Source organism: Argentina silus, assembly GCF_951799395.1.
Source record: "Argentina silus genome assembly, chromosome: 13".
NCBI classification, from domain to species: Eukaryota; Metazoa; Chordata; class Actinopteri; order Argentiniformes; family Argentinidae; genus Argentina; species Argentina silus.
In genome coordinates, this window is record NC_139667.1 from 6,372,407 (window position 1) to 6,396,223 (window position 23,817).

Genomic DNA, 23,817 nt, shown 5'->3' on the forward strand with positions numbered 1-23,817 from the left:
TCTGTGTCCCAACTCTCCACCCCTCTCCTGTAGCACGTAGGCTCTGCTGCTGGGTATGCACTCCCCCACATAGGATTTATAACTTTTGAGATTCATCATCAATCACACTCAAAGAGGTTAACAGGGACGGACAAGGGCATTCATTTCTTCCACAGGCTGTTTATTGTTCAAGTGGTTAGAGTGGTGGGAGAGCAGTAATAACACTGGGACAGGTCACATGATGCAGAATTCCATCAGTTGCACGTTTAGAGCACAGAGATAGCAGAATGTAGCCTGACAGAATCCATGCCTTAGGATGAGAGGACATCCGTCACTTTCCTTCTAGGGTGATAATGACCCAATAGATGCACTGTGCCTTCACATGACGCCTCTAAATGAATAACTAAATACCATGTTAATCTTACTATATATATATATATATATATCTGAAATGTCATGATAAAATATATCAAACAATGTTTTGAATATAACATAGTATCGCTTGGGGTTAATAAAACTACAAAGCCTCTTTCAACCAAAGATGTCAAGCAATGATGAAGTAAAACAAAGCTTCTTTGGCAAAGATGTTGTTTTCCTGTAAATGAGGTTTGGTTTCTAAAAACAAAATCTAAGGCATGAGAACAGTCACCACAAGGCTCTCTCTGTAGTTAAGGCTATGACTCGGTTAATTCTACACAGCAATAGTTTTTTGAGTAGAGTAGCAAAAGATTCTCTCACTAAACAAACGTAATACAAGTCGATATAGCTCTGAAATTTCCAATTAGGTTACATTGCTCACATAAATGGTTATTAATCATACATATGACCTTTGACCAAGTCATGTAAAAGACTGTAACAACATACTGGCATTTGTGTGCAATAAATACTAAATAACTTAAGCCATACAATGCTCCATAAGAAAAACATTTACACGTAAAACCGTCTTAAAAAGGAAACTTAACATCTTAAAATCAAAACATCTCACACATTTTTCATAAAATCCCTTAGTTTTCTTCTCAGCAAGCTATGATGAAGCAGCTTCTAAGAGACTTTGTTCATAAAGTATAGTAATTATACTGTAGTAAATGCCCCACTATTTTCAACAAATACATTAACTAATTTGACTCTTTTCCCCTTCAGACACTGTAGCCAAGTTATAAAAAAGGGAATACAACACCTGATCACATAAGACAGTCATCATCATGAACAATATTGTGGCATCAACCTCAGCAGTGTATAGTACGTATGAACACATGGACACATCCAAAGTTTTTGGCCTAAGCTGCTTTGTCCTATAAACCACACAGCGCACAGACGGGGGGGAGACAGACTCTCGGGCAGGATGGGAGGGGCATGGCTGCAGGCGGAGTTTAAGTAAGCAGAAGGCGGTGCACTCTTTGGAGCTGAGGCTGTGATAGGACAAGGCGGTGAACCTGCTCCTGACCACGCGAGCACGGCATCATGACCTTGCCCACCAGCACAGTGTCCCCCTTCTTCTCCTCCTTCGCCTGGGGGGGCGACAGGGACACACAGTTACAGGCTAGATTATGGACTGGCTACAAAGTATAGAAAATAGTAACTTATGTCCTCATGTGTTGGTGTATTTGTATTGATGTGTTACATGCTTGTACTCAAAGGTGCCCCTGGTGTGGTTCTTACCTTTACGAAGGAGGTTGAGGGGAAAGTGGCAAAGTCAGAGGAGACTCGAGCTCCAGGTCTCTGAGTCACTACATGTTCTGCTACCTCATCCTGAGAGAGAGGAGAGAAGATGTGTTAGGAGGGGGGGGGGGGGAGAGATCAGTTTCCCTGTCCTAGACGACCGTACAGGGATAAACGCTGCATAAGTACACCATCATTAGGAGCAGTGTTAGTGTTTGTTTGTTTACCTTCAGTCTCTCCAGAGTGTCACTGAGAGACTGTAGTCTAGCTGTCTGTTCCAAAAGCTGGGCACTAGGCGTCACTGCAAAACAAATAAACAAAAGATTGTTTCTCTTTGTTCTAGTGGAATACCAACGGTTGTACAGTATATGATTATGGATGTGTGTGTATGTGTACTCTACCTGGTGATTTGCCAGTGATGTCCACCACTTTGACATTGGCACTCATCTGTAACAGTGTCTCCAGCAGCTGATCGGTCTTGCGGTAGAGGGCACTAGAGAGCACCTCTGGGCGAGACCCGTCTCTGGATGGCAGCTTAGCCACGTGGAGGGGGGGCAGAGAGGCCAGCTGAGCACGCATCTTCTCAGCCTGGGAAAGGAGGAGGAAGGGATCAACTATGAGCATATTCTGAATTCACATTAAATGTGATCTGAGTGGTTATAGACCTGTGTAAGAGTTGTACTTTATGATAATGATGATGGTTTTCAAGTGACTTCCAACCATTTGATGATGTATTTTTATCAGAAAGAGGAAGATGATATGTTCCTGAGGGACTCTTCATACCTTCAGTCTGTTGTTCTCATTCTTCAGGTGTTTGATGCTGAGTCTCTGGGCCTCAATCTGCTGAGTCAGCAGGGGGGAGTCGATCACCTGGATCCCCGACCCTGCCCCCATACCGGTCATCACACTCGCTATAGGAGCAACACAGACACTAGCTATCAACACAGACACAGCCAAATCAACACACGCTTTAAAAAATGTTTCTTCTAGGACATTAAATAGTATTCATAAGTCAAAACATGACAATAAAAGACACCTAAGAGATATCCTACAAGGATGGTTTAGGGAGTGGACCAGCTGCACTTCATCTGATTTGATTCAAACACTCAAAATCACTATAGTTATTATATACTTATTTGAAAAGCCAATCTTTAACATTGATGTGAATGTTGACTGACCCACACTCTAAACCAACCAAGTGAAACAGTCTGTCTGTTTGTCTCTAAAGAGGAAACATAAGCGTGCAGGGTCAAAGGGAAGAAGCCTATTCAGGCTTTAAAGTACCTTTCTGTTCTTCTGTGGATTAGAGAGGTAAAGGGAGAGCGGGATGAAGAGCAGGGACACAGAGAGGAGAGATAAAGAGGGAGAGAGTGAGTGACGGAGTGTTAGGGTCCAGAAAGGAGGTTAAACAGAGCTTCTGGGATTGCACTGATATCCAATCTGTCTCTGCTTAAAGCTCATCTGCTTTAATTGTGACGTAACAGCACATTTGTGTGTAAACATTAGAGCAAGCCACCCATGACATAATCAGGGTAGATTCAGTCAGCCACTGGCAGACATCCTTTAAGCACATGCAAATTAGGTTGTGTGTGCACCTAAACAGTAAGAACCATTCACATGTCTGTATTGAGTTTCTTATGTCCTAAAAATCTACATTTACACAGTTGGTCCTACTCACTGTCATTGTTAATCATGTTAAATGGGTGTATGACCCCTCGGGGGGTGTTTCTGCTACTCACCGCCGGTCGCCCCCGTGATGATCGATGCGATGCCCGATGCTGGCGCTCCTCTCAACCCGTCGATAGTCATCTTTGATTGGCTGTTGAGGCGCTGCTTCAGCTCCGCCTTCTCTGACTCCAGCTGGTCAATGTCAGCCTGCAAGGCATCCATGGTCTCCTCAAACTCCCTAAAGAAGAGGGAATGTCAGTATGTTATATACATAACCAATACCAGGTCTAAGTATAGGATGAATTCACTGGGTTTTTAAAAAATATATGTTTTTAGGGCATTTCTGCTTTATTGAGAGAGACAGTAGAGATTGACAGGAAGGATGGGTGAGAGAGAGGAGGAATGACATGCAAGATATGTTGAGGGTCGGAATCGAACCAGGAACCTTGCGGTTACATGGTGTGCGCATTAGTGCGCTACGCCACTAAGCGCCCCAAGGATGAATTCACTATTAAAGATAACTATAGCATCATAGGTAACATATTCTCTCTATATATCATATTCGAAAGTGTGCATTCTGGACATGGTCTCACTTCTCTTTCTTCTTGAGCAATGTCTGGGTCTCGTCTAGTCGGGTCTGGATCTTCTCCACACGTTCGTCTGCGTCTTTAGACGAGCTGTCCAGCTTCTTCTCCAGCAGGCTGAGACGCACGCTAGCCTCACTGAGCTCCTCTCCCTGGGAGCACACACAAACAAGATGAACTTTATCAAGGTAAACAAACTCAGATCTCTGATTTGTCTTAGTTTTGGTGTTTTACCCTGCAATCTGTGTTTGTGTACCTTGATTTTGAGGGACTTCTTCAGCTCCTTGATGACAGTCTCTCTGTCCTCCAGCTTCATGCCCAGCCCCTCTGCGTCTGTGATCTCTGCGCGCAAGGCCGCTGCCCGCAGTTCCACTGGTGGGGAGATCTGAGAAGGGACCAACAGAGAAACATCAAAATGGACACATGATACATGTTGCCTTCAACAATAGCACTTGGAATGCTTGATACAGCTGTTTAAGTTTAACTACTTTAAGTTACCCTGCACTGGGGTTTTTCTGCATCATACTCTCCCTCCTGCATCGCAGTGGCCATCTTGTTCATGGTGGCTATGACGATGCTGCAGGACTGGCGCAGGCATTCATAGGGGTTAGCGCCCTGGGTTCCATAGATCTGTGAATGGAATGGACAGTACAACACAATCAGGTCACACAGAGGTCATGCGATCCACAAGCTATGTAGAAAAGGTAAGAAGTGTGTTTGCGTACCTGTTCCCCTGCCTTGAAGGCCACATCCTCTAGTTTGAGGGCGGAGAGCCCCTCCTGTTCGCTGAGGGGGGCGATCATCTGCGCCCCTGCAGCCGCCACCTCCTGCAGCACAGCCACCACCCACGTCAGGTGCTTCCTGCAGTCCATCAGAGTGTCTGCCACCTAGGAGACAAACCACAGTCCACATTCTACAAAGACATTGTACATTGTATCTTGTATATTGTGTAAATGACCATTAACATTTGAATTGAATTGTCATGTCTGAACAACAGCATATGTCTCAATCACTTCAATAAATCAGTGAATAAACGTCCTATCTTCCCTTAGGTGCCTGTCTGAACGGTGTTAAGAGGGTCTTTCAACATTGGCCACATCCAAGCACACACAAAGCAGTGACTGATTTGCTATTAACACAGGCTACAATCCAAACACTCCAGTGGGTCGGTAAGTGCATGTGTTGCCATCACCTGCTGTCCAAAAGTGAGGGCTGCAGGGATGCCGGGCACGTCGGTTCCAGGCATGCGCCGACGGATCTTCTTACAGAACTGTCTGATGTCACTGCAGGAGGTCTCCAGGTCCTTCAGCAGGACAGCCAGGTCCGCCTTCTCCTGCCCAGTGTGGAGGAACGCCCGCAGACGCCCCACCTCCACCGCCATGCAGTCCAAGGCACTCTGGGTAAACTGCACAGGAGAACAGGGATTCATCATGTGAAGCCACTACGGAGGGGTTTTCGCGTGACAGCGTGATTCAGCATGATTCAAACAAAGTTATCAAAGCTCGATAATCACAGTGTTAAGAAGCAGAATGTATTCCAAGATTCAATCAATAGAAATAGTGCTGAGGGTTGTGTCTTCCTCTTACCCTGATGTGGTCAGCCAGCTGCATGGTGCAGTCCTCCACCTGCTCTGCCAGGTGGATACTGTACAGGTGCTGCAATGACAACACGGTCACTCACATCAACTGCCATGATATACAGTACAGACCAGAAGTATGACTTTTACTATGACTTATGTATGTAAGTAGACAGTCTTATCAGACATTATAACAGAAGACATTTTTTCACTTGCTGCTGAGAGACTTTAATATGCCCAATGTGTTCATCAGAGTGCTGATGGTGTGTAATGTTCGGATGTGATTTGTTTGTGTGTACCTACAGTACATGATGTGTGTTGACTGCGTGTTGAGTGTGTGTTGAGTACCTGATAGTATTTGATGGCCTTGGTGAGAGGTTCCACGTGCACAGTCTCGTCCAGCTGGTCTTTGTGCAGCAGGTCAATGAGGAAGTCCAGAGAGCGCTCGTGCACACTCATCTCAGGGTACAGCGTCCCAATCTTCTTATAAACCTCCACACTGCACTGACTCAGAGCTCTAACACACACACACACACACACACACACACACAAAGTGAGTGTGAGTGTTGGGGGGGGGTGTAGTTGAAGGAGATAAGGGTACATGTTTGGGTGTTGTGTTAAGAGGGGGCTAGGAAAGGATACATACTGTTCATATTTGTGGAGAGTGGCCTGTAGCAGACTCAGAGAGTAGACAAGTCCACCAGCGAAGCTCTGCTGCTCTCCCACTGCTCCTCTCATGCCAGTCCTCTCCACACAGTTCTCATTCAGATCAAACTTCTCCTGGGCCTGAGTACTGATCAGCTCAGCCTAGAGACAAATATATATGCACACGCACACACGAGCACACAGTCCTCAGTCAGCTCAGTTGTCTCCTACACCGATGCACACAGCTCATCTTCAGCGCGGTCTGTAGAACACACCTTGCATATGAGCCTGGGGATGAGCAGCAGCACCAGGATGCAGTCATGATCCCCGCCGTGACGCAGGAAGGAGTCAGGCATGAAGGAAGTCAACAGAGACACCTGTCTGTTAGCCTGGCCCACCTCCATCTTCCTCAGCTCCATCTCTATAGCCTGTGTACACACACATGCACACACACACACACACACACCCAGATAGAAAGACAAGCATTCAGACTTGGCCAAATGAGATTTTACACAAATACAAGTGCTAATCCGGTCATATTGGAGAAAGGCACTGTGATGAGCTTGCCTTGGCGTAAGCCTTGGTCTCAGCAAACTTGATCTTGAAGTCAAACAACTCTGCTGGGGGCTGCTGCTGCTGCTCTGCAGTGGCCTCCTGTTGGCATGTCAGGTCTCTGTTCACCTCCTGCAGGAACAATGGAAAGCCTTAGAAACCCAAAGAGACCACCAGGAGAGACTTTTTTTATTGACTTTTGAAGGAAGGCGCTATGATTCTGACTTTTCTCCCTGGTCATACCTGCAGGTGAGCGGTCAGCTCCCGGTACTTCTTGATGGTCTGCTGGTAGTCAGCCACGGTCTCCTGGGCGGCCTCCACCCGTTTCTCAGACTCCCGCACCCGAGACCCGCCCAGGTCCAGCATCTCCCTCAGCTCCAGCTCCGTCTCGCGAGCGTTCTCCTGGAGCTCGTCGTTCATCTCGTTTATGGCCTCCTACAGAGTGGGCCGCGACACTGGGTCAGACACCAGGGGGCAGCACTGACCTCACCCCATAGAAACACAGCAAACTGCCCTATTTAGATACGGCAAGATGGATCAGTTGCATAAGTGATACTGTAGAGTTAGCCACTGTCATACAGTCACTCACCAGGTCACTGACGGTCTCTCTCAGCTCCCTCACGTTCTCCTCCAGGTCCAGGTTCCTCTCTGTCAGAGTTTCCACCATCTCCTCTGCCCCAAGAGCAGCATCCACCTGAAACACAGACCACAACATGACCATGAGTGACCATATCAAGGATAGGACCCCCAAATGAACTATAGATGGTCAAATGATCTATAGATGGTCTGCCAGTGGCCATCAGTGACCAACGCTCTGGGTGACTGAATGTATATAAACCATAGAGAGTGCAGACCTGCTCCTTGAGCTCATCAATGGTCTTCTCTGCCAGCTTCATCTCTTCCTGTAGTTTCTCTTTCTGTGTCCTAAATGTGTCCAGCTCTACACTCTTCTTCTCCGTCTGCTTCTGCAGCTTCAGATGCTCCTGCTTCTCTGAGGCCGACAGGTCACGCATCCTGACACACAGGAAACAATTGATAAAGACACACACACACACACACACACACACACACACACACACACACACACATACATACAGAGCACCTACTACGAAAACAGATATTGGGCAAAACACCAAAACACAAACATACCTGACTAGTGCTTCCTTCAATCTGCCATTCTGTTCTTCAAGCTGCTTGACATGGTAGCTGGAGGCTGCGCCGTCTGAGCCTAAAGAATGATAAACAGTTATAGTGTGTGTGTGTGTGTGTGTGTGTGTGCGCGCTTGCGTTTGGTTCTGTGTCTACTGGTACCTTTCTCCTCTATCTCGTGTTTGAGGATCTCCAGGTCCATGGTGAGCTCGTCTAGTTTCTCCTTGAGGGAGTCTGCCTCCTGCTGCAGTGACTCAGCCCTCTCCTCAGCCATCTCCTTATCCAGCGTGGCCATCTCTATAGCGTCTGCGGTGTCTGCCATCTCCTCCATGTAGCGCTCCTTAGCTTCCTGGGCCTCCTTAGCCTCCTACGAGGTGGGCAGAGGTTCATTAATACAGCGTATGCTACTAGTGTTATACCAGGGGCCTGTGGTCAGCTATATAGGGGTTGTATTGAGGACAATGTGAGGTTATGATGGTTAGTCTACCCTCTTGGCCTCTTTGAGCTGTTTCTGCAGCTCGTTCTGCTGCTCTTGCATCTTGTTCTTCCACTCCTGCAGCTGCTCCAGCTGGATCTTGTGCTTCTCCAGCTCCTTCAGCTTGGCCTTGTCCTCCGTCCGCTTCATCCTCAACGTCTCCAGCTTCTCCTCCAGGTCCTTCACCTGGCCACGCAGAGACTCCTCCTCCTGGGGAGGTAGAGAGAGGGCGTGGGGGATGGGCAATGGGGGGTTACTATACACTTAAACATATGATCGCTCACGCACTCACACTCAGAAACAAGCTCACACATTTCACACACCCGACATTCCTTGTGAACATGACTCTAGGTCCTGCATCTAAAGGAGTAAAACTCATGCTTACACATACAGCATGTTATATGTGCGCACACACACACGCGCACGCACACACGCACACACACACGCCACTCAAACTCACACTGTCACACTGCTGACAAAGTGCTAAGTTGTTAGTGTGAAACAGCAACACTCCGGATTAACATGCTTCCACATCACACCACTGCACCTGCGTTGCCATAGCGACTTCCCCCTGAGAACAAACGGGTGAGGCACTGAGTGAGTGAGTCATAAGACTGGTGCCAGTCTTCACATCCAACACAGGATATCAGCCAATTCTACACCTTGATAACACTTAACAAATGTTGAAGAGAGACAGCGGCTTAGGTTTGTCTTTACACTTTGGATTGGTTGGTGTTCACTCCATCGTCATTGGTCATACACACAGTTCATGGTTAAGAGTGTTGGGTTGAGCTGACCTTGCTGGGGACTGGAGGTGGAGGGGCTCCAGGTGAGAGGAGGCCCCCGGGGGTGGGGATGACGGGAGCGGCCAGGGGGGTCTGGGCCGGGGTGCTGGGCTCACTGCTGCTCATCTCTCCAGCCGAGGCCGAGGCCGACCCAGAGGGCCCCGCCTTGGAAGCGCCTGTCCCTGCAGGACGGCTGGGCTGGAGGGCGAGACAGGACAGTCAGAGACATACTATAGAAGACAGACATGGACACAGAAGAGAGAAGACTCACTGACACAAGTGTACATCCTCTGTTTGGGTCAAGGAAAATGAAATGGTAGAGCCCAATGAAATGCAAATGAAAAACAGACATAAATCATCCTATAGGGAGAGAATTGTTGACAAAAGGCATGGGATAAAACTGACGTCATCAGATGACAGCTGTATTACATGTGACCTGTGCAAAAAAAGGGACTAGGTGAGGAGTGTCAGAAAAGAATACAAAATATTAATCAAGGACCAATGGTTATGCAAATGAGGTGGGTAAGCATGCATGTGCTGGCAACCAACAACACAGACACTTGGCAGCATGTCAGACACACAGTGGGCATACTGAAGGGTATATAGCTATTGGTTTAAATGTGTTGACTTCAGTTGTCTTCCAACAGTTAACTCAGGTATACATATGACCCAACCCCCCCCCCCCCCCCCCCCCCGGCTAACCTGCCCCAAGACTGTACAACACTGGGCTCACCTTGGGCCGTCTGGCCGGGGTCTGAAGAGGGGAGGAGAGGAGGACAAAGGAAGAAAGGAGGAGAGGATTGGAGAAGAAGAGGAGAGGAGGAGGCGCATGCAGAAGAGGGCCATCATGGGGCAGGGCAGGGCGACGGAGAGGGAGAGGAGAGAAACAGAGACAGTCAGGGTTAGTATAGTGACACCAGGCAGAACTCACACTCAATGCTGTCAGCAGAAGAGCAGACAAGGTGACACAGTAAATCACAATTTCAGGTGTGCCCTTCACTGGCTCGCTCAAAATCATTAACCATGTAGGCATAACCGACAGTGTGTTTTTATCATAATTTCTGAGTTGGCAAGTTGACAACTGCAACACAACCTCCACATGACTAACAAGGGTATATCCACTAATGTATATCACTGATAGATCACTGGGTGTATTCCTACCAAAGGTCAGCTACTAAGAATACATTATAGGATCACATCACACCATCCTTAGGGTGTCTGCCTTGTGGATTGTTTGCTGAGCTTCTGTTCCGTCCCTAACATCCTGAATGGCTCGTTTCATGTTTGCCCATGGCAGACGCCAGCGACAATAGGGAGACAGGGAGACTGGCACCACCAGTGTCGGATAAATGACTTGTATTGTTTTCTAGGGGGAAACAACTGGTCCGGAGCGGAGAAGAGCAAATAGCTACCCTCACCCCCACACACAGGGCCATACGTTAACCAGGTAGACATATCCCAACTGACTCAGTCCTCATTCCTCCTCTCTACAACCACTGAACATTCCTGCCCAACCTCTCTCACCCATCCCATTCTAAACTATTTCCCTCCTCTATTCCAAGTTCCCCAATCACACTCTCTCTCTCCCTCTCTCTCTCTCTCTCTCCCTCTCTCTCTCTCTCTCTCTCTCTCTCTGTGTCCTCTGGGTACTTCTCCATTCTCTATCCTCTTTGCTCCCATTCCTTCATCTTAGACATACCCTTGAGTATCTTATTGGATTACTGCCGGACCATTCAGCAGAAATTAGCCTCACACAATAAGCGTACCAAATAAGAGTTGACACCCTCTGGAGCTATACTGTATAAGCAGTGGGGAAAAATAGAGGCACAGACGCGTTAAAGGGCTAGGGGTTCTGCTCTCAGGATGACCGATGCTTTGGACCTCCTCAAAGGCTATAAGCAGTGGTAACATGTTCAAGGCATGCAAGACCTCTGCAGGATAAGGCCACAGTGCCAAGAGTTAAGGATAACACATGGAGACGCGTATCAAAAATACACCACTGACATTTCAAAAAGACCATGAAAAGGACAAATAGCTCTACAACACTTTTTTTTTTTTTTTTTTTTTTAAAACACTAAAAACTGATAGATGGTACTTTGACATGAAGTTGCACATTAAACCATTTATGAACTAACAACCAAAAATAATGAGTACAAATAAGACTTGATGCAAGATGACAAGGTGTGACCAAGTCAAGCCATACTCCTGAACAACATTTAAACTAGAATCATATTTGACATATACCAGAACATTTCCAAACATGACAGGACATCTTCATATACGAGACAAAAGCAAAATCCCTAATGAAATGAGGCACGGATTAAACACCAATCTGGATAACAGCTCTGCCAACAGAAAAAAACACAACTAATGGATGACAACAACACCCCACAAATACATGATAGACATCAGATGGTGTTTTGTACCTTCCGGGGTGCAGGAGTCTGTCTCATCATATTTGCGAGAGAAGAAGACACACACACACACACACACACACACACACACACACACACAAAGGAATAAAACAGGCAAACGCTCAGTCCCACAGTGCCATTGAGAGCAGCAGCAGAGACCAGATTTAACAGAGACAAGTCAGACAGACACAGCCAGTCCTGCACACAATCAGGCAGACAGACAGACAGACAGACAGACAGACAGACAGACAACAGGCTGAAGCCGCTCTGCTCAGCTCAGCTCAGGCAGGGAAGCTGCAGTGCAAATGGCCGCAGATCTTTCCCAGGCTCCTGCTATAGTCCTTTATGTCCTTCCTGAAGGGTTGCCAATGCAGCCTCTTTCATAAGCGGAGCTCTCTGCAGGGTTGCCAGAGCGTATCCTTCAGACCTCCCTCTTGGTCTGATTAAGACTCTGACATCAGGCTGCAAGCCCTTCTGACAAGTGACTGGTTCACACAGCGAAGCCTCCCCTTCTCCTGCTCTCTTCCTCTCCCTCTGTCTCTTTCTGCCTTCTCTTTGGCTCTCTGTGATTTGCCAACCGCTGCCCTGCTCGTGCATTACATCACTACCCCCCCTCACCTCTATTCTCGATGGATGGATGGAGAGAGAGAGAGGAGGAGGAGGAGCAAGAGGGTGCTGGTGTAGTGTGAGTGGGGGGAGGGAGAGCAGTGGACAGGGAGCGGGCGAGAGGGGCGTGGTGTCTGGGGGAGAGGGAAAAGAGAGGCAGAGAGAGGATGGAGAGAGAACATTAGCAAAGGGAGGGGTAGTGATCTGGGGTGGAAGGGGAGTAACGGGTAGCACTGATGCAAGTTTCCATTGTATCCTAGCAACGCTCCCCAATTCCTCTCTGTGGGCCAATTAGAATAGGCTTTCCAAAACAATAGGGTTACAGAGGACGTGTGCTTTGTGTGTTATGATGAATGTGGATGTCTGGGGGAATAGGTCATGTGTGAAAAGATGTACATTCTTCATTGTAGTCAGGAACATGTCCCTTTACTGAGTCCCATGTTGTGTAGTCTAACAGATCTCAATGGCAACATACGCTACAGTTCACCACGTAAAACTACCGCTTTTGTAACCAGTAAGTAATGATTAAATAGATTAATACACGATTGCGTAATTGTGTTATGAGCCTCACTGTATGATGGCCATAAGAAGGGCTACACTGTGGGTTGGTTGTTATCCCGCTCTGTCCCCTAGTGTTTACTCCATTACAAATCCACTCCCAGGCCAGAGCTGAGTGGACATATGGCCCAGTAGTAGAAGCAGCAGTGTCTTTACCAGCTCCCCTTAATCTGTGCCATCAGCCCAGTTAGAACAGCACCACCGCCTAAGAGGCTTAACTCCTCGAGGATACGCTGCTTGTGTGTTTCACAGTCATACTCATACACTAACATGAATGTTAAATGATGCCAAATATTCTGAAAAATAGTCAAAGTTTAAATTGTTGATGTAATGTAATAGCCGGGGGGGGGGGGGGGGGGGGGATCCATTTCATGTATTGCAGGTGGTGCAGCATGCATATGCGCATAATGATCTGAGGTATCCATTACAGCATTACAGAGCATTGTGTGTGTGTGTGTGTGTGTGTGTGTGTGTGTGTGTGTGTCTGTATCCATTACAGGGCTCTGAGGGGAAATCTGTCGTCTTTAAAAATTGAACAGTATCTTCTCTCTCTCTCTCTCTAAGTGTGCCCTGTGTACCGGGGAGGAGAGGAAGAGTGGGGGAAAGGGGGCATGAGAATGGACTGGGGGGGATCAGGTTCCTGCTATAACAGCATAAGCTGGAGAAAATCACTGCCTCTCAGGGCTATGTGCCCTGTGGATGGCCAGTCCAGTAGCTCCATAGACTGATGGAGAGGGATTGAATTACTGCACTAACAGCACTAACACAGCACAGCAACAGCATCAACTTCTATTCTCTCAAATCACAGCATTACACTACACAATACAAGTAACACACAGTTCTTAATCGTTCCTCATGTCCTGTAATTTGTTGGATATATCTTTATTTGTCCCTCCTAATTGAGTTGTCTTGGGGAGCATCCATAGAGCACAACTCCAAGAAGTGGGTGTGACTCATTTAAAAACGGATCACCAAGAGAAGTCAGACTGTCAGGCTGTAAGATGAAGCCTTCTAGAGCCTCCCAGTACAAACTAAGGCAGACCCTGAGGACCATAGACTCCTGGGCAAGATGGAAGAGCAGCAGGAACTAGAGACACAAATAATATATGGGTGCTGAGCAGAGCCAATCTGGCAGGAAATCCATACTCTGCAGCTGGGCTACCGAGTCGAGTCTCTGCAGGTGCGGGTCAGTTCCACCAGCCAAGATGAGTGCACCCACCCAGAAACTGACATTTTCATGCCGGCAGAGGTCTTATGAGCTTATGACTCAGCTCACAGACTTTTAAAGAGCACTGAACCATGAGAACACAAGAGTATGGTGAAGAGCTGATCAAGAGCTGCACATCACAGTTAACATGCTACCGGACACAGAGAGAGCAGCCATGGACACTGGCCGAGACCAAGAGCCGACGTTGGAGCCGACCACAGAAGAACAACGCCGACTGAGGAGAGCACAGAGGAGGATGGGGAGTGGACGAGGGGCCAGGGAGGGGTCGGTAGACGGGTATGAGCTCTCTCTGTAACTCACATTCACTCACACAAACACATGTGCAGTACATACAAACAACAGTACAACAAAAAGTTGATGAGCAGGTAGGGGGGGGGGGGGGGGGGGTTATGGGTAATGGGCCATGCAGCTAGGCCATTCAGAGCCACGGTTACCACGATTACCACATAATCACTATTACCGAGGTTCGAGAAGCATGCACCACCTTCTTGGGCTTCACTCCTCGCTGCGTGGTCAGAGGGAGGGAGGGGGTGCAAAGGTGAGAGGTTAGAGGTTACGAGTTCATCAGTGATGTGCTGGAGGTGATGGGAGTTGTGAGTCAGTGCTCTCTGTGGTTTCACCAGAGGTAAACAAACACACACACACCAGCACAGGCATTAACACGCACCAGTACAGGCCCTGGCACGCACGCACGCACGCACGCACGCACGCACACAGACACACACACGTGTTTATTGTACACGACAGACAAAATAACCTTGTATGTAAAAAGTAGTAAAGAGGCTAATTTGCTTATCCTCATCTATTACCCTGTTAGAGTCTTGACTGAGTTAACTACTATTCTCTGATGACACTGCTGGTAATTCTTTGTGTTCAGAAAGCCAGATTTCTGACTGTGGGGGGAGGGGGTGATATTCTGCTCATGGTAAACTGCTGTCACCTCCAGATCTGAGACCTGAGAGGGGAGGGGTGGGAGAGGGAGAGGGAGCAGGAGCAGTATCAGGTGAACCAGGAGGGCTATGTCCACAGAGACACCGTCATGGCTACCGTGACTCAGCACACTGAAGGAAACCGGGACCAAAATAGAGCTACAAGCCTCAGCACTGACTGACCTAAGAAAATAATGTACTTTAGTTGTAAAGTGAGTGGTTAGGCTCTTGACAAGTTTAATAAGAGAAAAAATACATGGCATTAACAGTAGTCATCTGTCTTTTTCACAGAGTTGGTCTAAGGTAGTACCGCTGTCACCCATTTTTAAGTGCTAGTCTGATACTCTGACACTCTTGCTGACTGCTGTGACATTCTCGCTGACTAAACAGCAGGAGATCATTTGTTTTTAAAACCCTCCAGAGGTAAAAACAAAGCCAATAAAATGTGTCAAAATCCAGGAACAGGGCTTGTATCTGGAATAAAAACAATTGGTAAATAAACAGTGCTCTCTACTGGACAGAAAAGGAATTTCAGGCTAGGAGGAGTAAGATCTATGGAGGAAGGAGGTAGAGGTGATTAGAGAGAGAGAGACAGAGAGAGACAGAGAGAGACAGAGAGAGAGAGAGAGAGAGAGAGAGAGAGAGAGAGAGAGAGAGAGAGAAAGAGAGAGAGAGAGACACTGAGAGAGAGACACTGAGAAAGAGAGAGAGAGTTGTTCTCATCTAAATTCGAATGGTGAGGGTGGAATCGGGTATACCGAACCTTCAAGGGACAATGGGGTGTGTTTAAACAGCAAATAGTAACCACAACCATTTCTATGGAAACCGCTATGACTTGCAGTTGCTAATTCACATCAAAGGTTTCAGTAATTACACAATCAGTTGCATGAAAACATTCACACAAAACAGAAAAAGACCTGAAAGTCTTGATTTAGTTCACTAAAATGGCACATTCGCAAAGTCTCCATCCGCCTTGAGAACAGCAGGATATGCAGGATACGCATGTGTGTTTTCATTCAAGGGTGTGTTGATTCTGGTTAGGTCTCCATATCTGGGTCAGACTGCCCTGTAGGAAACTTCACTGTACCTTGGTACCACCACACTCACCATTTTGCTGGACCTGGGCGTCTCCAGGATCTCTGAGGAGGAAAAGGAGAGAGACAAACACTCGTTTATTATATCCATGACACAGAGTTTAAAGGTCTTTACAGATCCTGGTTTGAATTTGACAATGCAAACAGAAAACATGCTGCCAGGTGCCATTTGCCATATGGTTGCCCATAATAAGCCATAACAGCAAGGCAGGAAGCTGCAAGTCTTACATCCTTACATGTCTGGCTGTTAGCCCTGTCAATCAGATGGCTGCCCCGTGAGAGGATGACATCCTGCAGGTTTGCCATCCCTCCCTCATCTCTTTCTCTCTCCCTGCCATCAGCCCTCTCTGTTCCAATGCAAGTTCCAAATACAGAGTAGCCCCCCCCCCCTCCTCCCTGCACCCCCGCCAATGAGCTCACTGCAGCAGTGAGCGGTAACCATGGCAATGGCCCATTGGCACCACTGTGCCAGTACCTCAGACATTGTCTCTGTTCTCTCACAAAGGGAGAGACAGGAAGTGAGAGAAAGATACTGTACGTTGACACACAACGCCTTCTGTTTTGCTTATCTCACTGTAAAGGTGGGGCAGAGTGGCAGACTCCGTTTATAGTGAACTGTCGTATGAGGTGTAGTGTATCAGTCTTTTAGAGGGGGAAGTGGAGCAAATGGGACCCCTCTCTGTGTGCTGTTACCTCGCTTGGGAACCTTGGAAGTGGCCGGCTCAGGTGTCTCTGGGGACGTGGTGTCTGCCCCATCATCAACCAGCTGGATCTGAGAGAGAGAGAGAGAGAGAGAGAGAGAAATACTATCATATTCATTACTGTTTGAAATATGATCACAGTAACTGAATATCAATCATTTTAGTATCCAGGGCAACCTTTATAACTCCAATGCAGACCTACTTGAGGGTCAGTCAGTCTTTACAGCTCAGAGAAAGACCAACTAATGAGTTTAGTAATACAGAAACTCATCAATATTCATGTTAATCTGTGAAAGGTGTGTGTGTGTGTGTAATATATAATAATATATGCAATTTAGCTGACGCTTTTATCCAAAGCGACTTACATTGCAGTGAGTGCATACATTTCAGTATATATGGTCCCAGCAGGAATCGAACCCACAACTTAAGCACTGTTAGCGCCATGCTCTACCAACTGAGCCACAGAGGTGTGTGTGTATGTACGTGTGCAGTCATAACCAACACTGGTGTTTTACCTGTGACTGGCGTACAAAGATGCCATGGTTCTCGTCGCAGGTAAAGTAGCGCTTGCCCTGAACTGTGCCATCGTTCTTTCCCTTGGGCTCATCCAAGATGACGCCCACCCATTTGCCAGTGGCAAAGAGCGTGGTACCAATGTAGGCCACAGTGCCACGGTGGCCCTTACCAATCACCTCCACCAGAGAGCCCACCTTGGCCGGCCTGCCACCCCCGTCTGAGCTCATCCTGCTGCTGCCACTGCTGGTGGTCTGGGGAGGGACAGGGGACAAAAGGCATTATGCATTAATATAGGAAATACAAAAGTATAGGAGTTGCTGCTTTAATTGAACAACAGATGTAGGTCAGTGCCTAGACATGCTTCAGCTGAAGCTCGTTCCCTATTCACTAAGCTCGGTAACATTTTTTGTTCAATAAGAGAGCTTCGCAATGGCAACAAGCAGTTAATAATCAGACTTCAGGATTTTGTTTCTCACTAATCTGTCGAGGAAATAATCAGGAGAAAATCATTTAGTAGGGGTGACGATAATTTACAGTCCAATAATCCTCAAAATACTATTTCAGGAGCTGCTGCACTGGTGCGGCTGATCATGACTCAGCAGAAGAGTTTTCGATTTGAGGCTGTGTCAGAATGTGTGATGCTGTTCTGCCACCCTGTGAACGTAGATATTTAACATACTATACAGGCCTACTCTGAACCTGTTGACGTTCAAGCCCTTTCCTGTCACAATACATTTCAGGAGCCCTTTTTTAAACTATTTTATACAATGGGTGTGGGCCATTCTATAAAATAGATGAAAGAGGGCTCCTGAAATACGTAGAAACATAGAACATGTACTGTATCTTTAGAAGAGAATGCCGACATGCAGGAATCCTGCACTTGGCCCATTGCTTATGTTTTGGCTGGTGACCCTCTCTTTGAAGGTAGTACTGCATACACGTCTTACAGAGTGTGGCTAGAATCAGTTACCTAGGCCTTATCACAGGACAATCACAATCACAAGGTGACTGTGCATTCTCACAAGTCACAACAAGCCTCCGTTTTACGTTACTTAATAAGGTAAAGTACATGTAGGAATGCAGGGACATAAGGGGTCTTTGTCTCAGTGTTCTCACATGCTTTGGTGTGAGTGTCATTATGGCCGTAACCCTAAAATCAGCACTACCTTACCTAGGCTATATTCCTCCTCAGCCATGGGCCTTACAGAGAGCTGGCCATCCTCTGACTGATGAAACAAGTGGGCGAAGTGGGCGATTGAATGTAATATATTGGACACATATCGCTGCATCATCACAATCAAACGAATGCATGAATTCATGGTACAGTACATGATCTAATAGAAATATAGAATAACAAATACAGTCACCTTCATTACACATACTGCAAGTCGAATCTCATTTAAATAACCATGACACATCACATGGAACTTGCCTATACTGTACATTGACATTGTGATAAACCTGTTGATATTGAAGTGGTGATGTGGAGGGCTCAAAGCTTCCATCGAGTCAACTAAGGATATCAAATCTCACTCATAGTTTCTATCAAAAGGCTCGCTACTGAAATCCAAGGTGGCAAAACAGAGTTAGGAAATGCTTGATCAACACCAAGCCCACACCGTTTTCTTATTTGAAGCTTTGTAGGTTTGCTGTGCACTGCATTTTACAAGTGCTGCAGTCTTACCCAAAATCAGCAGTCCATGAAATCTGATAATGAAAATCCAAAATCCAGAAAATCTAGCCATTATGACACTACCGAAGTATGAGGCATTCCATACACCTTGCGCACTCAATTGTCTGAGAATCCCTGGCCTAAGTGCTTTGGTGGACCAGATTAAGTGCACAAAACAGCCTGTTATGAAACATTCATTTTGTTTTATACAATACCCAGCCCTGTACCATGTGCTGGAGGGGGAGAGGACCAGAGAAAGCATATTGAATTATTCACTACCACTCTGGCCTTACGCATATTTACCACTGTGTATGATGACACAACTATCCTTAGACCTATGTATAGCCTAACCTACCTGTCAGACTACTAACACCGTTATCTAAAAGGTTAATAAAGGTAACAGGAAACAGTAGCTGAAGCCAGGTAAGGGCACTGTGGACAGTGCAAATATTGTTACTCCACAATGAGGAGGAGATGTGACAAAGTAAAGCTGTGATGTCATCCTTCCCGTGACTGAGATCCTGATTCCTGCCTGACTCAGAGACTGATGACAAACAGGAAGTCATCCAGAGGCTCTGGGATTGAGAGTCTAGTGCTAGCAATACACCCTAAAATACAGCTAGGACCCCGTTAACTCATACATACAGTACAGAACTCACAAAAAGATCGTTATCTTACCCTTGCAAAGAACCCACAATAACCGACTTTTCCCCACAAACACCCCGACACACAACACTTGTTTACATCGCGTACAAACAAAGACCCCATAACTCGAAAAGAGGCATGAAGCCTCACGATACACAAACAAATCCCAACCCACTAATCCAGACAACAAACGCACAACACAGGTGACAATCAACAATCAGCAAATCAACAAATCCACCAAACAAATCATATATATACACACAAGAGACAAACACCTGGACCTCAGATCGCACTAACCTCACAGAAGCCATCCACAAACACAGACAGTCTAGTCAGCCCCTCGTCTGACATACACACCCCTCTGGCCCACACTCACCCGGGTGTATGTGTTCCTCCTAGTCTGAGACATGCTTCCCCGATTCATAGGCTCCACACTGGCCTGTGTTCCCTTATGGGGGGGGGCGTCGGTGAGCTACAAGGTGGGAGGGGGGGTTCAGCGATGCTACTGGAGCGTCTCTCTCCCCCCGGATCACACCATCACTCTACCAATCCTCACAGCACAGGCTTAAACTTCCCTTTTCCCAGCCGCTGATCAGAGAGGTTTCCTGGACGCTGGCTGGTGCTAGGGGGCTTCTGAGGCCAGGTCGCACTCTGCCCTGACGAGCAGACTGGAGAGGGCGAGAATGACGATGAATGGACCAAAGGAAAACAGAGCAGAGAAAAAGGCCAGGGTTGGTCTGCTGTGAGTGCATCAGCTGAGAGTCGGCAATGCGCTAGTGTCTGCTCTGGCTTCTGCAGGAGGCAGGGTGGGTAGGCCCAGGGAGCGTCACTGGGTCTTAAAGCCTGTCTGATGCAGGGCTCTCATTCATGCAATATTATACCTGCTCAGAAAGAGGTGAAGTCTCCACCCTCTCCTCAAGGTTGCATATAACAGTTAAGAGATCAGTCACTGGAGAGCAAGAACACTGTTGAGTGTCATAACACGGCCATTCAATCTGAATGATAACCATCAACAGCAACTGCAGTACCACTCCTCGCGGCTGCGATGTTGTAAACAGTTCCAAGAACTTCAATTCTGGTCCAAAAAGCATGAAATACAGTAACACGATGCAGTACAAATAAATATCTCCATCCACAGTGCAGATCTTTTCAGCTCCTCTCACAGACACTCATTGCGATAAACACTAGCTAACTGTAACTGTACTTGCCTAGGCAGTGAGCTGATCTTAATGAATGCAGCAGAATGTAACAGTATCTGACTATTGACTTAATAAATAAAACACATCTAACTCTTAAAGAGACCGTTCTCATATATATAGGATGTAGCTAATCTCTCTCCTGTGCCTGTAGAGCAAAAGTGTGGTGTATTGAAGAGGTTTCTTGATTCTATTGGACTGACAATGCTATCCAAACCACTGGCCATCTTAGAGTCTCACTCCACACAGCTTGCTAGCTAAGGCTAGAATTTAAATATTGCCTCAAAAGCTCTGCAACGAGATGCTTTGCCGTTTTAACGCCACGAAAAGTGACAGAATGAATTCATTAGATTTGACCCACAAAATGAAAGAACTAAAGGCACAGGGAGCCTCTTTGAAGCAGAGAGGGTAAACAGTTCAGCATAGCATTAAATTCCATCTTATTGTGTCAGAGCTCAAAGGCCCAGGTGATGGTCTATCATACAGCACAGGCAGGACACTGTAAGCAGAGGCCTGCTGATTGCATTAGGTATGTGTTGGCAGATACAGAGGTAGGATTAGCCTTCATTATCAGCGAACTGCATGGCTCGGGCTTTTTTACTCTCAATTCTCTATTCATGTATTTTGCAAAGAAAGCAAATGCTGCAGGGCCTCTGTGCAGAGGATTCAGCACGCTGGTATACAGGGGCTGGGCATGGGGGGAGCTGTAATAGGGTACATTTCAACAGCCAAATAAAAGGAGCAATTCCCTCAGGAGAACTTCTTCTATCCATCACATCACAGGGTTATTTCGACTTCCAGTTATAGTTCCATTTAGACTTCCAGTTACTTATAGCTGTCATAATGCATGACATAGAAGTTGCCTAAAGCACATAGGACTACAGATCTATGCTACACATTCATACTGTATTTGGAAATTCATCCTTGATTTTTAGCTTCAACCTCAATTGCCCATATCTATTAGGCCGATGCGCCTACAATCTAGTGTTTTCTAAGCAGACATACCATAAAAGCAAAATAGTTGGGCAACAGCCTGCAGAGCAAGTTAAAGGGATATTTGGGACAGAATGAATCACTGCATTTGTTCTGCACCCCTCAACGCTAATGAGGTAAAGAGGGGAGGGGGTGTTCCTCTCCTCATACAAAGCAGTGCAGACTACCAGAAGCAAACAGCTGGCTGACAGGAAAGGAGAACGAAGGTAGAGAGCAGCACATACAAACACAATCTAATAGCAATCATCAAAGACCTACGCCGTATGCTGCTTCGTTTAAGGAGAACTGATATTGGGGCAGCTTGCAGGATCAGCAGGAAAGACTCAAGGAGAGTGTGACTTTTGCACCCATGTCTGCATTTAAGGAGATGATGTGAGGTACATCTGACTATTGAGGACAAACAACTACATGCCCTATAATGTCAACAGTCAGTACAAGGTAAGATAAGCATAATTGAAGCAGTGCATGTTAGCTGTCTATGGTTAAAGGCCTATATAGCATTATTGCTGGAGTCCCCTTAGGTTATTGGTCTCCTGAAAATTAGTCGGCATAGCCTCTGAAGAAAGCCATCTATTGGCACAAAATGAGCTCAGTAAATAGTTGAATAAAAAGCATGGTGATTCAAAGTAGAGACAATGTTTTATTTTTGTCGGGTGTGCTGTGAAATGCAAATAAAGTTTGAACTGAATTGGACTGCTGCAGAGTGCCATCTAGTGACTTGAAACATAGACTAACAGTATTCAGTATGAATATACAGTGCTGCTTGAAAGTTTGCCATTATTTTTGTATAAAATATTAAAATGTACTTATAAAATCTTTATCTAAACCCCAATTCATAATAAAGACATTATATATATATATATTTGCTTGAATGCTTTGGGTCGTTTTGCATTCACCTGTATGGGTAACACAAAACTGACCAGGTTTCTTATCTCTATTTAGAGTCCCACCCAAACTCTTTCCTAAAGATCTCTCCTTTGATTGGTTCATTTGGTACCCAATTATTTACCCACCTGATTCTACCTACCTACTTGATTTAACCAATGCGACTTATTTTTGCACCTGCACTAATTTCTTTATAATTTAGTTTTTCAACTACACGCATGATTTCCTCTAAACCAACATATGGAATTGGTAAATATAAACCTGTTATGTCATATTAAAAAAATATGGTTCTGATTAAATAAAGATTTCATGGTAAAAAAAAATCTATAATTGCACAAGGGGTTCGCATACTTTCAAGCAGCACTGTATTTGTGATACATTTTACAGGACAAATTGAATGCGAGATGCACTGGATGGACTGACTCATAGCACAGCTGTATGTATGTAGCTTTCAACAATTATGTAGACACTTGAATCGAAAATAATCAAATCAAATGTTAGTGTAGTATAGACAAATTCAGTCAGGACCAGCATGAACAGGTCTCATCATGGGTGTGGTTCAAGAGCCTGCTTGCTTGTAATGTTAAATAAATATGGGCTATAATAATAGAATCGCGATCTCATTTACCTAAACAGGTTGTGATGTCAATAAACAACAATACTTATTGTGTAAGCATTTCGTTCCAATGTTCTCTCTACAGAAACCACCCCTAGAGAGTGGGGCACAACGCCTGCCACAACCGCTATCTACAGTACGAGGCTGCCCGTTAGATTTGTCAGGAACTTGCTTGCTTTATAAGATAAAAAAAACGTGTCTATCAGTGTCAAATCAGACAACTGGACAAATATATATGCTTCCGTTTGCATACAAGAAAATACAATACATTCTGATAAAAATAAACCTCTATTTGACAATCGCCAACCTCAGCCGACGTCTGCCGACTGCTGTCAGTGGAGCCTGGAGGCAACTCCCTAGTCTACTACAGCTGACTGAAGCTAATGCTATAGCTGCTAGCGCATGCTGTCAGCCTTCCACGTCTTGTCGCGCGTATTGTGCTACAATACAGAGCCGTACAGACAACATCAGCCACTGTGGTACAGTGCGTTGTGGGTTTTGTTGCCCAATAAAATGCTAAATCCATTCACTTACCTCGCTGACTAGTTTACTGGCTCAAGCCTATGTACGAGACGGCCTCGTCCCTGTTCCCAGTACATTCAGCGACATCCTGTGGTGGTGTCTGTCAAAACGCCCAGTTGCACATTAAATATGTATAGAACTGAATATGGCAAATGACAAAGATCAGAGAG

The 23,817-nt window shown here is 46.2% G+C and overlaps 1 protein-coding gene across 1 annotated transcript; it reads right to left on the minus strand.

The window, feature by feature from the left end:
• Positions 1–160: 160 nt before the first annotated feature.
• On the minus strand, positions 161–19,947 carry dctn1b (dynactin 1b). The gene is made up of 30 exons (XM_083683992.1): positions 19,812–19,947; positions 17,118–17,369; positions 16,595–16,673; positions 15,915–15,946; positions 14,363–14,383; positions 11,499–11,516; positions 9,806–9,826; positions 9,085–9,270; positions 8,300–8,497; positions 7,975–8,179; positions 7,813–7,891; positions 7,518–7,677; positions 7,253–7,357; positions 6,907–7,098; positions 6,679–6,795; positions 6,387–6,539; positions 6,113–6,273; positions 5,815–5,983; positions 5,477–5,545; positions 5,083–5,295; positions 4,616–4,777; positions 4,389–4,520; positions 4,147–4,275; positions 3,900–4,042; positions 3,378–3,544; positions 2,422–2,549; positions 2,040–2,226; positions 1,866–1,939; positions 1,639–1,728; positions 161–1,487 (listed from the first exon to the last, which is right to left on the minus strand). The coding sequence occupies exons 1-30, from the start codon at positions 19,857–19,859 to the stop codon at positions 1,350–1,352; spliced, it is 3,828 nt and encodes a 1,275-aa protein (XP_083540118.1). The 5' UTR covers positions 19,860–19,947; the 3' UTR covers positions 161–1,349.
• Between the last annotated feature and the right edge of the window lie 3,870 nt (positions 19,948–23,817).

Coding starts and splice junctions, on each gene's coding strand:
- dctn1b (XM_083683992.1), bottom strand. CDS start 19,859: ATGAATCGGGGAAGCATGTCTCAGACTAGGAGGAACACATACACCCGG. Junction 17,370..19,811: donor GGAGGAACACATACACCCGG/GTGAGTGTGGGC, acceptor GTCCCTCCCCAG/ACCACCAGCAGTGGCAGCAG. Junction 8,180..8,299: donor AGCTCAAAGAGGCCAAGAGG/GTAGACTAACCA, acceptor CCCACCTCGTAG/GAGGCTAAGGAGGCCCAGGA.